This window comes from Misgurnus anguillicaudatus, chromosome 24 (assembly GCF_027580225.2).
Source record: "Misgurnus anguillicaudatus chromosome 24, ASM2758022v2, whole genome shotgun sequence".
In the NCBI taxonomy this organism is placed as follows: Eukaryota; Metazoa; Chordata; class Actinopteri; order Cypriniformes; family Cobitidae; genus Misgurnus; species Misgurnus anguillicaudatus.
This window is the reverse complement of record NC_073360.2, coordinates 43,019,646-43,039,073: the sequence shown is the minus strand read 5'-3', so window position 1 is coordinate 43,039,073 and position 19,428 is coordinate 43,019,646. Positions and strand designations below refer to the sequence as shown.

General features: G+C 36.2%; 2 protein-coding genes across 2 annotated transcripts in view; both read left to right on the top strand.

The window, feature by feature from the left end:
* Positions 1 to 19,428, top strand: part of LOC141361715 (NACHT, LRR and PYD domains-containing protein 3-like) — a 141,625-nt gene that overhangs the window by 21,746 nt on the left and 100,451 nt on the right. The window lies entirely within an intron of this gene.
* Positions 11,766 to 19,428, top strand: part of LOC141361539 (protein NLRC3-like) — a 29,729-nt gene continuing 22,066 nt past the window's right edge. The window contains exons 1-2 of the mRNA XM_073863025.1: positions 11,766 to 11,859; positions 12,126 to 12,224. Of these exons, the coding sequence (XP_073719126.1) occupies positions 12,145 to 12,224 (80 nt within the window). The 5' untranslated portion in view covers positions 11,766 to 11,859; positions 12,126 to 12,144. The remainder of the gene's footprint in view (positions 11,860 to 12,125; positions 12,225 to 19,428) is intronic.

Below are 19,428 nucleotides of genomic sequence, written 5' to 3'. Positions count from 1 at the left end.
TTAAGACAAATATTGAATTCATACTATACCATACTATAGTCTCCCAGTAATCCAGAGGCTTCTCCAAATGCTCTTTCGCAAACTTTAACCAAGCCTCAACATGCTTTTTGTTCAGCAATGGAGTCTTGTGTGGTGAGCGTGCATGGATGCCATGGCGGTTCAGTGCATTGCTTAGTTTTCTTTGAAACAAAAAGATTTGTTTTAAATCTTCGCTGATATTATTGTGTATGAAGAGTTTTTTCTTCTCTAGGTGTTGTGTTTATAAAGATGATTAAAAACATTGATCCATCATTGACACTGACACTGATCTTTAAACACTGTAACATCTTTAAATGTAAGATCAGAGTTATGTTATCTCCAGCTGATATTCCTCCTGTAATCAGTGATGGGCAGTAACGCGTTAGAAATAACGTATTACTGTAATCAGATTACTTTTTCAAGGAACAAGAAAGTAAGGGATTACAATTGCAGAAACAGTAATTAGATTACTGTTACTTCCCCGTAAGCAGGTTGTGTTACTGCGTTATTTAACCTTGACTTTGTTTCGTGAGACAGTCTTGTGTCGTGACGCAAGTCGAGTGACAATGACGTTATGAGTGTCACGCCGTCAGTCTCTGTAGTGTTGAACATGAAGAGACAACATGGAGCGCGGAAGAGAACAAGACTATGCAGCAAGTTTAACCCGGTTAAAGTTGACAAAAACATCAGTGTCCGCTGTACACTCTGTGTGGGAATAAAACTTTTATCTACAGTGAAAAATTCCACCTCAAATCTGAGCAAACACCTAGCAAGCAACCCCTGAACCCCCAACTGACATGACCGCTACGGCTCCATCTCATACACGTTCACACAAAATCTGATGTAAACAACAGACTATATATCTATACTTTATGGATTATACACATTTGTGGACAAAAATGGTCTTTTGATGATTTCTATTAGATGTTTTTCCATGGGTTATTCACACATGTGAAACAGACTGGATTCGACTCGCGATCGTTATATTAATACCAAGGTAAGAAGTCCCGTTTATATTTTGGATGTTGTCATCTGGACTTATGTCACAAAATACTACATTTATTATGCTAGAGCATCTGTATCTCAAAACAGAGACCATACACTGATGTTAAACCTGTAGACCTTGTAAACGATGTATTACCAATGTATATTAATTGTTTGTAGACAGTAGGCTATATAGATATTGTTAGCAGCATTAAAAAAAACAGCGTCATCACGCCCACGAAGTGCGCGTCGAGAGGTTAAAACAGAGAATGTTTCTTTTGATTCAATTTTAGATGATGGAATATGCAGAAAGAATAGAATTAGGCTGAAAGGTCTTGGCCCGGTTGCATAAAGCACCTTAAGTTTTTCCCTTAAGTATGACACTTAAGGGGTAAATTCCCCTTACCTACTGTAAGACAATAATTTAAAGATGTTGCATACAGTATAATCCTTTAAATGGTTCTCTTTGGTAAGGGTAATCATTAAATGTGTCACGACAGCGACCAAGGTTTGTTGTTATAAAATACTATTCTTGCCATGGAGATGCAACAGAAAAAACTTAAGGTGTTTTGCAACACCCTTAAGTTTAAGGGAAACATAAGGGTGAACTTTAGGGAAAATTACACTTAAGGTGCTTTATGTAACCGGGCCCTGTTGCTTTATACTGTAGCATTCAGGTTGTGCATCGTATTTTTTTAAAAAGTAACTTACTGTAGTAAAGTTAGTAGTAAAGTAACTAATTACTTTTGAAAATAAATAGTAATCGTATTGATTAAGGTGTATACATGAAGGCTTTTCAATACGATTGAGCCATCAATATGATTAAAAACAGATTATTTGCATGTAAATGTACGTAGTGTCTTAGTTACTGAGGGATTGATAGAGTAACATTACATAAAGAGATGGATGTTATATATGTTAAGCCTGGTTCTCTGTGTTAGTTTTCATTATGTTCAATCATCATTGTGTTCATTGTCATTATTGTTAAATCATTTGCACACGTGTTTAGTTCAGTAGTATCATTGTCCCCACATGTTCCCTTCATGTTTTCTCATGAATACATTTCCCTCGTGTGCTCCAGTAATTGTCGGTTCTTGTCTGTGTATTGCCATCCTCGTCCTGTTAATAAAGATTCCTGTGTATTTTGTATCCAGTTGTCCCTCATCTCGCCTTCAGTCTTCTCCATTGGGTCCTGTTCCTCCACCAGCCTTTTTAACAGCCATCCCTCCCGCCAGCTTGCTTGGGCTCCTTCTTCCCATGGACGTCACCTGGGGGTTCTCTTGCTTTGGCTCTGCCAAGGAGGTCCAGATCCCTTCTTCCTTATCCGTGAATACGCCCTCCGGATTCTCGGCTCCCCCGGGCTCTCTGGCTGCTCGGCTCTGCCCAGCGTCACTCCCTCCATGCTGGCTTCCCCGTCGTTGTCCCCAAGGTGTTGACAGAGGTCCCTCCACCCTGGCTCCCTGCTGGTGACTCCTCCCTGGGGCTTTCCATCTGGCGTTCCACCAGACACCTTCTGCTTCAAGCCCCTCCCTGGCTCCTCCCATCCAAGTCACCTTCTGTTTATTGACTTTTTTTGTCGTACAGTGTTGTTTTAGTACAAGCGCGGGACACACCTTGGGCGGTGGGCACACTGTTTGTTTTCATTATGTTCAATCATCACTGTGTTCATTGTCATTATTTTTAATAATGTTCACCTGTTTAGTTTATTAGTATCATTGTCCTCACCTGTTCCCTCCTTGTTATTCCATGTATATATTTCCCTTGTGTGCTCCAGTGAATGTCGGTTCTCGTTTGTGTATGCTGTGTGTTGCCATCATTGTCCTGTTAATAAAGATTCCTGTGTATTTTGTATCCAGTTGTCCTTTGTCTTTTTGTGTATACAGATGCGTGACAATATATTTGTCTACAAACTTTGTAGTTTTGCATCATTTGTATAAATGTTCTGTTCTCTACAGGTTGAGGAGTTGTAATATCACAGATAAAGGTTGTGGTGCTCTGAATTCAGCTCTGAGATCAAACCCATCACACCTGAGAGATCTGTATCTGGATGGGAATAATCTCACAGTTTCAGGATTAAAGATGATCTCTGATCTAAAAGATGACCCACATTATAAACTAGAGACAGTACGGTGAGTAGAGCTCATTTAAATAAATGTTTAAAGTAAACTCATGCAGTGTAATTTAAATCCTAGAATATAAATATTAGAAATAAATATAAATTGATCTGCTGCTGTTATAGGCTGTGTATCCTTTAAACCCAACAAACAGAAAATATGAAGTGTACATGAACAACGCTTGATGCTTTGTCAGATCAACACAATAAGAATTCAATCCAATGTCTGAGTCTGTTTACTAACTGTGATGTTGAGTTTGTTCACTCCAGGATTTAATACTGTGATCTTACTCTTCTTACACATTATATATGATGTTTGTTAATGTGGTTTGTTTGATGGGCCGACACCTCTATAGTTATGCACACTTGACTTAGATCTTCATCTTAAACTCTTTTTATAACAACTTGGCTTTTATTTAATGTTTTAAGCATTATTTAACAAATCATCAGAATACAGACAGAAATAACAACACAAACACAATTTATACACAACAGATAAACACAAAGTACAGATGATAAATGATACAGATGAAGATTAGAAAAAAGAAGAGAAAGTCAACTCTTAAAATCTGATGGACACTTCACACAACTCTCTGTTGAGCTTTGACATTGATGCTGTTTCTCTTTATTTACACGACTGTCAACCTCCAGGACTTTTAAAATAAAGCATCACCTTCATTTTCTTACTGTTTGTGTGTGAACTCATAAAACTGTCAGTGTGTCATTATATTATACTACATACATATCAATACATTCATCTCTTACATTGACATCAAATATTCAGAGGAAATAGATTAAATGTGTTTTTGTATTGTTGTAGCTCATGTGTATTTGATAAACAGATTGTTGACATGTTTATTATGTTGAAGATTTCATTTCTATCACTGACTGACAGCACTAATAGTTTGTTATCTTGAAATAAATATGTTTTATATTCTGTATTACTCTGTGTTGTGTTTGTTTCCTTTTTAAAAGATAACGGAGACTTTAAATCTCCTTTATAAAAGCTTTACAAAGCATAAATAGTCCTCACTTTAGATGAGCTCACAAAAATAGTTAACTGACCACTTGTAAATGTTTTATAACTACCTGAATTAATAATGAATACAGTAGGAATATGTGTCAATTAAGCATTTATTTAATTTACACACTGACTAACTTATTACTATATATGTCTAAATAATAAGATGTATAAATTAATGTTTAAATAGTTTATTAATCATTTATTTACACTTCCTAAATGATCTTATGAACCACTGACAACATCTTAATAACTGGTCTGTAAATAATGTAATACTTATTATAGAAATGATAAATTTATCATTAATAAAGTATGAAAAACAATTATTAAACACATATATACGCTTATAAATCAAGAATAAAGCATTGATAAACTACTTACTAATGTCTATTAATGTTTAATAAATGAAGAATTGACAATTTAGTAATGCTTAACTAATGCTTTACTAATGCTTCATAGTGTGCAGTTATTATAAAGTGTTACCTCTGATCTGTGACTTTATCCAAATCTGACTTTGAAGTCTTGGAGGTAAATCCTCATCCTAACTCAGCTTCTGTCTACACATTTCCTATAAGAGCGATTTATCAGTCAGTGTAAGAGGAGCAAGAAATCCCATAGGATCATAAACTGAAGTAAATACTGACAAGATTCCTCTTCTTCTACACTGTTGGGGTTTTTAACTTCATCTTAAACTGAAATGTGTTCAAGTTCAGCACAACATTAATGCTGTGTGCAGTTTCATCTCAATGACCATCAGAAATTTCTGTAGCTCAGTTGTTTGAGTCTTGTGTAAGCAGTGTAAATGACATCGGTTTGATCCCAGTGAACACAAACACAGATTAAAAAGTAAAGTGTGAGTGCACTGTAAGTTGCTTATCCAACACAAATTTATAAATGTAAAATCAGATTTTGTTAACACAAACCCAAATGAACAGAACCCCCCCACCCCATTTAAGAAATAACATCATGAATATATTTACTTTAATTCATGTTAAATGTATTTATTATCAAAATTACTGAAAAAAAACCTAATGTTACAGGTCAAAGAAATGTGATGCTCCCATCTTTCTTTCTCTCAAAAACTAAGTCAACTCGACCAATTATGTTATTGGAGCTTTAAAATAAAAGTTTTACAAAAATTACAAAAATTCTTTTTGCTCATTAATCACAGATTTAAGCACACTATATAAATTAACAATAAACTTTAAATATGGATCTTACAAACATTATCTCATGTATGACAGTTTAATGTACAGGGTTTATAAGTCACTTATTGAGAGTTTAATGTCCTGAGAAGAGAAAACGCTGGGACTCACAACATTTATCTGTTTATTTTAGAGCTCTCCACTTCTCAACCAATGATATGATTTGGGGGCGGGACTATCTGTTTACCAATAAGATTGTGTTAAAAATATGAGCGTGGAAATGATTTCTGTCACCATAGCACAGCTTGATAAGTTTGGTTTGGGGAGAATTTGATGAGTATATATTAAGATCTCTTATTTTGCATTGCTGACTTTGATATCTTGGCCTTGGCACACACACTTTAAATGCTGAAAAAAGTAAGAAAATCTTAACAAATACAAAAGGCAAATACAACAGAATACAAAGTGTCAGGATCCCAAATGTTATTAAGTGTATTCAGTCTTGTTTCTGGTGCCGGGATCCTGACACCCCCGTATGCGTGTTCTGTGTTTGTGTGGCGAGTCATGTGACCTATGTGTTATGTGTGGCACGTGCTCTCCTGTCTTTAGTCTTAACTTTACTCTCCTGTTATCTTATTATGTATGATTAGTTTCCTCACCTGTATGTTATTGTCCCCTTATTAGTTCCCCTATTTATATGCCATTGTGTCTCAGATGTATACAGACTGTTATTAAAAGAAGAGGAGATGCTACACAGAGGTAAACATGACCCGGTCCCAACTTTATTCAGATCTGTTGCTGCCATCAAATTTAAATTGACTTTTTTATTCTTATAAATGTCCATTTTCTCAGATAAATAACATTTGATTTGTTTTTTGGGTTCTGGGTTTATGAGATTTAAAAATGATTGCATTGTAATTTTATTTACATTTCTTTGTGTCTCACCTTTTTTTGGAATTAGGGTTTGTACATCGTGAGTCAGTAACTGTAAATCCACACTTAAGAAATGAACATTGAGAGATGTATTTGATTGTTTTATTGTTGATTCAGCACTGTGTCTTCTTCAAGTTGTGCTTGTTATGCATTAAGGCCAAAAAATCTATCACTTTTTCCATCTGTAGTGTTTAAAACAGTCTTCGATTGTTTCATGAAGTTTATCATCTGATGAGGAAGTTATTGTTACTGCTGTGCAAGATGCAATTTTATAAAAAGCAGCAGAATATAAAGTTCATCGGTATAGTTTTAGGATATATAGTATATACTGTGCAAAAGTCTTTGGCCACCATGCCACAATTAGATTTGTTTTTGCAAGGTTATAATGATCATACCTGTATATAATTGTTTCTCAGTCTCTTTAATAGAATACATCTAGAAAATACAGGAAATGTGTATATAGTAAAAACTGTATAAAAATGTAAACGTATGTGTCAAGTTTTAAGGGCAGGGTTCCTCAATAGGACCACATCCGGCCCACGAGAGAAAAAAGTTTGGCCCGCAAAACTAAAGGATTGCTATGACAAAATATAGCCCCAGCATCAGAGCTATGGATTGAGTGAGAGAGCCGCAATGAACGCGCACCCAAAATTCAGTTGTCTTGACCACATACACAAATAACTGGGTGAGTACTCTTTAAAAAATGTAAATGAACTTAATCTCTTTTCGTTTTTATTAATATGCGCGAGGAAGAGAGAGAGCACTCTCTCCCGCAATAATCAACATCACATTAAACGATCAAATAATGCTTTGGCGGGATAAAAATTTTTTTGGTGACCACAAAAAAAAATCCAGCTGTGATGATGTTACAATTACTGTAGCTCAGGGTAACTGAAATATTATTGTCAAGTATTGCTATGACAAAATATAGCCCCAACATTAGAGGTATGGATTTAGGATAGTTTTGTACTCGCAAGCTAGCACACGCACGCTCGCACGCACGCACGCACGTGTCATTTTCAACAACACGCACACATTATTCAGTTCTCTCAATGTGTGTCTTGAAGTGAACGTAATCAGTTAAGAAAGAAATCAGATTTTTATTGTTATTTCAAAAATGGCTGTTCACTTGTTCTATCATGATTGAGGCTAGTAGCTATTTTAATTAAGGTATTAAATAGTCCCGTTGTGGAGATGTTTGGCTCATGGTGAAAACTAATTGAGGAATCCTGTTTTAGGGTAAACTCCCCTTCCACTTGAGCAATAGCACTGCCGCATCTCTTAAACCTAAATAAAATTCTAATTTTAAAGAAATCACTTTTTACTTCATTCTGCTCAATATGTGTTTAGTGCCAAGAGAGGTCACACTAAACAGACGATGCCTAAAGAAGACATTTAGTCCTGAAAATTATAAAAAAATTGTACATATTTCCTGTATTTTCTATTTGTATCTTAATAAAATAGATTGAAAACAAAATATGGATAGACATTAAAACTTCTAAAACAACAAGTCTGGTGGTGGTGGCTTAAGACTTTTGCACAGTACTGTATATGAAGACGAAAAATATACACAGATAAAATATATGCAAGAGTATCCACAATATACTTCCTCAAAAAGTGCTCACAGTAGTGCAATCATGTTTGATTAAAATTTAAATCTGACAGCCTTTTTATAGGCTAGGTTCCGCCTCTTCTGTGGACAAACCATTTACCAGATCATATTATCTATGTATCTGTATAACACACTTTTCATTTCCCATTTCAGTGTTACAAAGCAGTTTCTTCATTACTCTGTCCAAATCATCAATTTCAATAATATTTTTTAACAAATATTTGCTCTTTTTAATGAAAGAAATGTTTATGTTAGCACAATTTTTTTCAGACAAAAATTATTTCAAACATTTAAGCTTTTAGTTTTTTTAGGATCTTGTTGTGTTTATAACCAAACAATAGGTGCAATTGTCTCCCTTACACTATCATAAATATATTAATGTAAATGTAGTTCACACAAGAAATAAAATATCACTTGGTCTACGTTATATTAACCCCATATGACTTAATTAGGCCTACATTTTATTTAAACAAAAGAGGAGTAATCTTGATTTCAGGTTAATTATTGTTGATGTGCTCTTTGTTTCATGCAGTGAATGTAAACATATTGACGCACATTAATTATTAAGTCTTGTTTGTAAATTAAATCCGTTAAATTATTTGTAATCAGATGTTTAATGTAGCGCTGCAATGTTTGTTTACTGCCAGCAGAGGGAGAAACACCTCAAACACTTCCTCATACAATAGTGACGTCAAAGATGAAAAGCGAAAGTAGTTTTAATTTCAAGAATGCGCATTGGCCATTGTTTATTAAATCAAAGTATGTTCAGAATTGGGAAACACCAGACTGGGTATTGTGAAAAATGTGGCTCGGAAAATATGGAAACAGTTGAACATGTATTATTAAAATGTGAGGCTTATGCTAGAGAAAGATTTAAGTTATTTCAAGCATTAAGCGAGTTGGAAATGAACGTTGTGTCTATTCAAGCATTATTAGGTGATTGCCAAAGGCAAGTTAAAGTATATGAAGGAATATTTAATTTCTTAAAAGATACTTTTTTTAATTAACAGGATTTAGGTCACTACTACCATAACGTTATCCACACTCCAATCCAGTAGGTGGCAGGAATGCACCATTTAAGTTTGGTTTGCCAACTGCCATTAAACTTGAGTAGAAGAAGAAGAAGAAAAGCGAAAGTAAATTTGTTCGTGTTTATCTTCCGCCATTTTGAACAGGTAGAATTGATTTCTTAACATAGCGATGATCAAAGTGATTCATTTTACATGTTTAAACAGCTTTACCGGTATTTTTGTGTGTGTAGTTGATGCAAAAGTTGTAGTATTTTGAGAATGTGAATCTAGGCAGACTGTGATGCAGCGAGTGTTCAGGTGTGTTCAGGTGAGATGAGACGCTTTTCACTTCCTCATTCATAGTTTCTTTAAAGAACAGATTTTACATTTAAATTCTTTTATATCCGATCATTTCTTATCTTAAAATACTGCGAACAAGTTGGACTATCAATATTTAGAGTCGTGGATAAACAATTAGAGACTCCAACATTATTTCCAGTTTTCTGAATTTACCGTTTAAAGGTTGTGTTTAAGTAAAAGTATAATTTAGGCTGTATTTCAATAATGTTAAGAATTTATTTATTTAGAATTTAGAATTTATAAGACGTTAAACAAAATAATAAAAAGATGCAATGTTTTTAAATACAAAGAAATCAAGATGACATTAATTTTAAACAACACAATAATGTCCCCGCTGCTGTTTAATCTGTATATGGATAATCTATCAAGGGAGTTGAAGTGCTGTAGAACTGGCTGCTTGGTGGGGGATAGTCTCATCAATCATATGCTTTATGCTGATGATTTGGTGGTACTGTCTCCTTCCAGTGCTGGTCTGCAGCAACTTCTTAGAATATGTTCTCAATATGGACTAATGTTTGATATAAAATTTAACTCTTTGAAGAGTGTAGTACTAATCGCCAGAACTAAGGAGGATATGAAGTGTGCCTATCCCTCATTTTCATTGGCAGGTGAACCTCTAAAGGTTGTAAAGAAAGTTAAATATCTGGGACATGTGACAAGGGACATGTGATAAGGGATGACCTTTGTGATGATGATGATTTGCAGCGTCAGTGTGGAAAACTGTATGGGCAGGCAAACATGCTGGCACGCAAATTTCACATGTGCACTCCTGATGTTAAAATCTCTTTTTTCAAAACTTATTGCACTCCATTGTACACTTCCCACCTGTGGTGTAATTTTAGTGAGTCAAAAATGAAAAAACTCCAAGTGGCTTATAATGATGCACTGAGAATTGTGCTTAAAAATCCTAGGTGGAGTAGTGCCAGTGCAATGTTTGTGTTAGGGATGCACCGATCCGATATTCTGGATCGGTATCGGGGCCGATCCGGCATTTTTTGCTGGATCGGATATCGGACTAACAGGACCGATCCATTTCCGATACTGCGCGTTACCCATGGTTGTCACTGACAAGCGATTAAAACTTCAAAGTATTATAAAAGCACCATAAACGTTTTTATGCACTATAATCAAAGTCATCATACACTCAATAGCTTCATGTGAAGGAACAAACGCACATTTAAAAATATTCATGTTCACAGAAACACTGTAACTTACTTGCAAACTGAGTTAATCCACTGATGAGAAGCGGATGGATGAAAACGCGTCATTCAACACACGCACACACACAATAACTGTAACGTTAGGCTTTATTAAAGATCTTATTTTATAAAGTCTCAGTAAGCTGTTGGATGGATACAATTCACTATGTGCTGAGGATTCACAGGTGAAGCGGACGGATGAAACGCGTCATTCAACACACGAACACTCAATAACTGTAGGCTGTTTTAAAGATCTGATTTTATAAAGTCTCAGTAAGCTGTTGGATGGATACAATTCACTATGTGCTGAGATAATTCACAGGTGAAGCGGACGGATGAAACGCGTCATTCAACACACGAACACTCAATAACTGTAGGCTGTTTTAAAGATCTGATTTTATAAAGTCTCAGTAAGTTGTTGGATGGATGCAATTCAGTATGTGCTGAGCACACGATGCATCAAATCTCTTTGTGTTTTAATAGTTATGAACTTAGCTTTCCATTGCGGAGCGAGGATTCCCATGCGAGTGTGAGGACGCTTCTAGAGCATCAATGCTGCACAGTATTGCGCAGAATGCGCACTCAATATGATTTTGGCGCATCAATTCTGCACCCGAAATGTGCATAAAAGGTCCGGTTAAGTGCATAATTCCCAAAATAACCATCTGCACACTAAAGCTTTTTTACTGTGACTTTTGCGCAATTAAGGAAAATATATTTAGCATACTTATTTGATCAAACGTGCCTATTTTATTTTCTCCTAAACACTGCCATGGTTAATAATTACTAATGTTCTTGTAACTTGTAAATCATTTTAAATTATTGGTTTTTAATTTAAAAGTATAATTATATATAATATAATTATATTATGCTAGATTTAGATTTATATAGTGTGTGTCTGTCTGTGTGTGTGTGTGTGTGTGTCTGTGTGCGTGTGTCTGTGTGCGTGTCTGTCTTTAATTTAAATTGCTCAAGAAAAATACAGTAGTATCGGATCGGCAGGTATCGGAATCGGCCGATACTCAGAATTCGGGTATCGGAATCGGATCGGAGATGGAAAAAGTGGTATCGGTGCATCCCTAGTTTGTGTCTAATAATGTGCCCACTTTTAACGCTGTCTTAAGAAATTTTATGTATAGATTCATGTGCAGACCAACAGGATCTAAGAATATGATCATTGTGTCCTTAGTTGATGTTTCTAAGAGTGACACATACATCCTGCTTTTGGAAACATTGGACCCGTAGCCTGTATATTTTTTAATGATGCCCCATTTGCATCATTCTTAATGTTTTGTATGTTTTATTTTTGTATAGTGATGTCTCTATGGACCTTTGTGTCTTGAATAAAGTTGATATATTTTCACTTTTATTTCAGGAAGAGTTTAAAGATGCATATTTGATGAATAACTCAGATTTAATGACATATTTCGTGCTATAAACTCAGTCTATTACATTGTTGTTCAGGTGAGACGAGACACTTTTTACTTCCTAATTCATAGTTTCTTTAAAGTTTTATTAATTTATATTTGATTGTTTCGTATCTTAATATTAGCGCTATTTACTGATTGTTTTGCGCTGTGTTAATGTGTTGTGTTAATGTGAGGTAATTTTGTATAGTTGTGTTGAGCTGTGTTTTTAACACTTAGGATTCATTTATCTAAATTATAATGTCTGTTTATTCACTCTGATTTTGAGTTTATTTTGTGTGTCTGCATGTTATTATCATTCAGTATCAGTTGTGGAGATCAGATGGATCAGATTCACCTCTGCAGCTCCATCATGGATCAAACACAAACATCAACAGATGAAGATTTTTCTACTGGATGCAGGTACTTTGTATAAACACTTTATTTTTTTTCCAAATCAATTTTTATTTAGTTATCAAAAAAACCTTACAATAATTACAGGATCCAGGATTAATTTTCTTATATGCACAAAAAAGAAAGAAAAGAGCCTGTTCCCCAGCCTGTTAATATACAATACAGTGACATTCAAAATAACAACAATAAGTAACAATACATTCAATTAAGAAATATAATTACTTTTGAGATAACAGAAGAAATGGTCCCAAATCTAGTGAAATTGTCCAATATTGCTTTTTAACAGATATCTGGTTCGTAGAGTAGATATGTTTCTTAAGCCATAGTTTGATCGCAGGACGATTAACCTTTTTTCAGAACATTTTAAATACCTCACACCAGAATCTCTGTATTTTATGACAAAAAATAAAACTATGAGCCAAATCAGCATCCTCTGATTTACAGTTATCATAAATAGGAGAGATATTGGGAAAAACCCTTTGTAATTTATTTTTAGAGGAGTGTAATCTATGTTGAACCTTGAATGAGACATAGTCTAGTGTTGAGCGATTGTTTATGAATATCCTCCAAGCCACTCTGCCAAACCTCCTCAGAGATTCCAACTCCAATTTCTTGCTCCCATTCCTCTCTGATCAACTTTGTAGAAGATAGCCAACGTTTGTTTCCTCTGAACTGTATACGACAATCATCAATGACTGATGATTGCCTTTTGTAATCTAGGGAAACTTTATATTTATATATATATATTTTTTGAGACCTTATATTTCTGTTGTAGTTGCATAAAAGAAGCTAAAGCCCCATCAAGGTAAAGGTCCTTGACTGTGCATATACCCAATTCCTTTCATGGAGTAAAGGTTGTATCCAAACTTGAAGGGGGGAATGATGGGTAATTTGCAATTGGAATTAAGAGAGAGAGAGAGAGAGATTCTTTCTATCTTAAGGTATTCTCACATCTGTCTCTGAATGCTTAACTGACAATACTGTTAACTGCAGTTTGTTCTAATATCACTGGAGAGAGTAGCACTGCTCCAAGATCATAAGGATGTCAGTAATCCCACTCTTTCTGGAGCCAATCTGGGGCAACAGCAGACTGTTCCAATCATAATGCAAAAACTTGTATATGAGTGGCCTCAGTAATAACGGCGAAAATCTGGAAGGGCTAAACCCCCATCATGTTTGGATTTACAAAGATGAAAGTTTTTTGGAATATTACTCAGGGTTTCCGCGGGGTTGTAAAAGGTAGTAAAAGGTAGTAAATTAAATTATGCCAAATTAAGGCCAGTAAAAAGTAGTAAAACGTAGTAAACGTCATCTGACGAGGTAGTAAATTTTCGATTGCCTTTTGTAATGTTATGATGCCTGGAAATTAGTTAAAATCACCTGCATATCTGGTCAAATAATCAAAGATCTTTCGTCTCTGGGATGTGATCAAAGCCTGGAGTGGAGCCTAATCACTAGGGGTGTCACGATTCTCCAAATCCTCGATTCGATTACATTTTCGATTCTAAGGTCACGATTCGATCCGATTCTCGATTTTTACATATTTTTTATATGGCATATAATTTAGACAAAAATTATATGCAATTATTATTATTATTATTATTATTATTATTATTATTATACTTTAACATTAACATGCACATTGCACAACTCGCATGGGGGTTTGTGGGCTTCACTTAACGCGAGAGCTTGTAGGGAGAGGATTCCTTCTTGCACGCACATGGACTATGCGCGGTTGGCACTACATTAATCGGGCGGATGACGTGACGAAAAAGAATATTTTAATTAAATTCGGGCGGGTGCCGGATCGACTGCTTGTTATTAGCTCTGTCCTTCTAAGCATGCCACATCTCTGTCTTTCATAGTGGCAGCCTCAGAAGTTCAAGAAGAGAACTGAAATGAGACGGTCTAGCCTTCTGAGGACCCAAAATTTGCGTCACCTGCTGCACACGCCCCCAGTAGCGCCCACCGCGCCTGTCAGCAGAAAACAGCGGAGACATTTCTGACTTATTAAAATAAATATGTAATCAGAAAAATATTAATTTATTTTAGAACATATGACACATTGATGTAGATTAATCTATTCAACAGCATATCAAATAATCAACCTAGAAATATACGCAACATAAACAGAATAATATTAACACAAACATAACTTATAATACTAAAACAGTGACAAGAAAATGTTTTCTAATAAATACACAGTTTTATTTAATAAAGCTTTTAATTGTTTGGGATATCCTCAGCTGTTAAGGATCCATTCGTTCTATCATTAACAGCGCGGAGAAATGAGGATGCATTTTGACACATCTCTTATCAACGCTGGCGAAGGAGGAACGTGGCAAACCCAAAAAATGAGAATTAAAAACAAAAGAAATAGAATGTCAGAAAGGGTTGCCTGGAATAAGTTTTACAACGTGGTAAATCAGGATGACACCAGCGCAGGCTATGTAATTCGTGCGTTTAATTTAGGCTATTTATTTATTTATTTTTGTCCCTGTGCGCCGATCGAAGACGGAGTTCACTGCTGATATTCAAGAGGTTTCTAGTCTCGCCGCTGTCATCATCAGCGCCTTGCATCGCCCAGTCAGCGGATGGCGGGCGGGTGCAGTTTTGAAAACTGGTCAGAAACGTTGGTGCGCATGGATGGTGGACGGATGATGAGTTTTGTAATGCGGTTGCGGATGAAATAATAGTCCATCCGCGCATATCTAACATGGACTTAATGCACATGGACTTAATGCGTGTGTCTTGGACTCATAGCATCTGAAATAAATCCAGCATAATAAGCAGCTGCGCTTCTCTCTGTCTCACGTGCACGTGCTCGCATCTGTCCGAAGTCTGAGCATAAACTAACGTAGTAATCCTTATGTATTTGTTCAGTTTTATGCGTTTCATGCAAGATGAGGCAAACTATCCTTTTGTTTAAAATATAACCCGCTGCATTTGCGCCTCCCTCACCAGCGCGCACGTGCAGAGAGCTGCACTCTGTCCAAAGTCAGATCACTGGTAATCCTGCTTATGATGCATTTCAAGGAGTTGTAGCATCCCTCGTGTTTAAAATATGATCGCGTTCCGCTGGACAGATGTTTTTAAAGGCATCTCTGAGAGTTTTTTTCCTTGCTTGGCAAGCCGACCGGACGTGAAATGGGGGCGTGGCAGCATCGACGATCCCATTTTTTAATTCGAAGTTCGAAGCTGTGACTTAATTTCGATCGATTTCGATTTAAAATCGAAATCGTGACACCCTTACTAATCACGTTCCTCTCTCCACTGTAAGCGTTCTGTAATCACTAGGCACCGGATCCACTCCGGGTTTTCTGACTGTATCACGTTAAGCTGAGGTAAAACTATATTTCAGCTAGCATGGACAAACTTATAATGCAGGAAGGCTCCGATGTTTTGAAGATCAATAAAGGTGTGAAAGACGATTGACTTGGCTTAGTAAAATGATGAAGATTGGCAAGCCTTTCAGTTCGTGGGCTAAGAAAACCAAACAGGTAACTTGCGTGTCTTTGCACAGTATGACTAACGTAAGGGGTCCTGTATTTTGGGGGTAAATGATTTCTCACGTTACTGATCAACCGCGTCTCGCTTTTTAAAGGGATAGTTCGGCCAAAAACGATATTAAACCCATGATTTACTCACCCCCAAGCTGTCCGAGTTGCATATGTCCATCGTTTTTCAGACAAACACATTTTTCGGATATTTTAGAAAATATTTTAGATCTTTCTGTTCATTAAATGTAATGTTGCGGGGTCCAGCAATAGTCCACGACCTTCAAGTCCAAAAAAGTGCGTCCATCCTTCACAAATTAAATCCAAACGGCTCCAGGATGATAAACAAAGGTCTTCTGTGGGTAATCCGTGCGGTGTTGTTGTAGAAATATCCATATTTAAAATGTTATTAACATTATAAACTACCTTCCAGTAGCGCCGCCATTTTGGAGTGATGCGCATTCAGGATGAGAGCTTACGCAGCGTACAGAGTTTCTCTGCTGCTGCTCTGTGCCCCCGCCCTCCGAATTTGTCATACGTCACTAAGAAAAGTGCGTACACTACGCTAATACTCTCTCCTGAGTCTAAGATGGCGGCGCTACCGGAAGGTAGTTTATGAGCATGAGTAATGCACGAATAAGTCGCATGTGTGGGAAGTACAGCCCTCTACTACTACCGCTGCGTCCGAAAACTAAGGCAGCTGACTTGTTGACTTAAGAGGCATGAAGGCAGCTCAGAGAAATGCAATTCGGACAGCCATGGATTCGGACATGCCTTGATGCCTTCCTGCCTTGCAATAGGGGTTTCGGACGGGTTTCAGTTCAGGGAAGAGAGCGGAAGAGAGACATTAAGCAAGAGACATTTACCACTAAGTTTCCACAACCATTCGCTGCAGGGAACAACGCGCTCGGAATCACAAATAAAATATGATAAATAAAGGAACCGAACCAGAGTAAATACTGGCACTGCTTTTCATCGCTGGAGACAACTAATGGACATGAAAGAAATGAGGTTCGACTCCTAAATGACAACATTTCTTTTCGATTGGTAAGTAAGATGCTGTTAGTATTTCGCTAGAAGTTCACTTATAATAGGCTTTGGGATAACCTATGCTCAGCTTGTACATGAACTACGGCTTTGTGCAGTAAATATGGCACCATCTGAAAGCAGCTGATGGCGATTCACTTTTAATCAAGAAACCGGCTTCACTGACGAGAAGCGCAATGACTATCCTATGCAAATTATCGCGCATCCTTAGCTGTTAGCGTTTAATAGTTAGCTCTACCCACGGATCCGATCCGGGAGAAGCGCAATGACTATCCTATGCAAATTATCGCGCATCCTTAGCTGTTAGCGTTTAATAGTTAGCTCTACCCACGGATCCGATCCGGTTTTCACCCGTTATCTACCAAGCTGATGCTAAAATGTAACATTAGCTAAGAAGCTTGAAATGTCTTCGATGATAATGAACAACAAATGGAGCACGAAACGTAGCGGAAAACATTGCAATGTTACTAATGATAACTTACTTAGTTGCTAATGTAAATCAAACTTGATATATGCTGCTAAATTAGCAGCTGCTAAATTAAAATAGACCAACTCACTTTCTGGAGGTATACTGCCCCCATCTGTTTGGAGTGTGGAGTATGAATTGATTTTTTTTGGCGGACATTTTACATGGTCCCTTTAAAGCCAGAAAATTTTTCCAAAGGGTTTTGAGTATAACAGGAAGGCTAACTTGTGGTTGAGTAACATATAGCAAAATATCATCTCCATACAGCAAAAGTTTATTAATTATACTTAAAGGGACAGAAAGTAGGGTTTTAAGTGTTTTATTAATCAAAATCAATGTCTTTATTCATAAATATGTCCTCGTTGGTGTCAAATGAACTCTGCCAATGATCTAACTTTTCTTTGTAAGCTTAGAATTTCTTCTCTTTATTTACATTGAACGGGTAAGTCCAAGGAGGGATCCATATCGTTCCGCCGTATTGATAAACTATAATAGCAGAGAGGGACAAAAAGCACTTGCCTACCAACGCGTTTCCACAACGCCTTTTCATTCAGAACACGTGAACCAGCTGAAACGGACAAGGAGATCAGCAATTACATAACGGCTACCATAGTTGAAATACGCATTTGGAAAGGGGAGGCGCTAGAAAGCACTGTTCGTTTGAATGCAAAATACAATTCCACCACTAGATGGGGGTAAATCCTACTTATTGCCCCTTTAAAATACTGAAGTCATGTATGCAAGAGTTAGAAAAAATGGTTTCTGCAGGGCCTCTACAATTAACACAAACAAAAGGGGTGAGAGGGGACAGCCCGGTCTGGTTTCTCTTTGAAGAGAGAAAGAGTCTGCAATTGCCTCAACTTCTTTTCAGGGTTTTCCTTGGGGTATTTATTGTATGCTTTGATTCCGCCAAAGAAATATCGGTAACACTTTATTTCGATAGTCCACTTAAGACATTTTACTAACTATAAGTAACTTTGCATCTACTTATCAACTACTAATCTTTAGAGAATTAGTAAACTGTCTGCTTAATATCTACTAACACTTTATTGCGATGATATCTCAACAGACTTTCAACTGTCTATAAGTATCTTTGCAGGTGCATGTCAACTTATTCCACTAACCCAAACCTCTTCCCTAACCCAAACCCTTACCGTTTACTAATACTCTAATGACAGTTAGTTGACGCATAGTTGCAAATTATTGAAAGTTAGTTGACATGTAGTTGCAAAGTTATTTATAGTTAGTAGAATTTCTAAAGTGGACTATCAAAATCAATTGTAACCGAAATATCTCTATTGAGAGATGCCTGATCTTCTGTAGATAGCGTGGGGAGATTACATTTACTTAAAAATGTATCCATTAAATGAGGGTCCTAATAAGTGTTTGAAAAGTATAACTTTGAGAAAAAATGCTTGAAACGTTGGTTTATCTCTTTCGATGCAATACAGTGCATCCCTCCTTGGGTCTTTATTTTATGAATTGTCCTTCCACTAAGTATTTTACGCAATTGTCTGGCTAGTAATTTATGGGGCTTCTCTCCAAATTCAAAGTATATTAGTTTAATGAAATGAAAAGCTCTATTAATTTTAGTAGAGACAATGATATTATTGTACTCCTTAATTGTAAAATTTCTTATAAGTATCTAACAAGGGGTTTAATGCATTTTCATGAACACTAGCACATGAATTTGATTTCCTAAAACAGTTAACTTTGTTTTGTATAATTTGTTCTGGGATCCTTGGTAACCTCAGATAAATGCTTTTAATGTTTCCCAAAGCAAACCTAATGATGTCTCTGGCTTATCTATGCTATTGAAGAAAAATGTATCTAGACTCATGAAATCATTGAACTTGGGGTAATCAATTAACTGAGGGTCCATTCTCCATTAACGGTTGGGTAAAAGATGTTTGATCAAAAACAACTTCAAATGAAACTAGGGCATGGTCTGAAATCAGTATATTGTGAATTTTAGAGTTTAGGATATTGAAAATAAGATTGCTGTCCACTAAAAAGTAACATGAAATGTAACAAAATGTACATGTGAGCAGAGGTGGGTAGTAACGAGTTACATTTACTTCGTTACATTTACTTGAGTACATTTTTTGCGTAACTAGTACTTTTAGAGTAAATTTAAGGATGGGTACTTTTTACTCTTACTCAAGTACATTACTAATGAAAAAACTGTACTTTTACTTCGCTA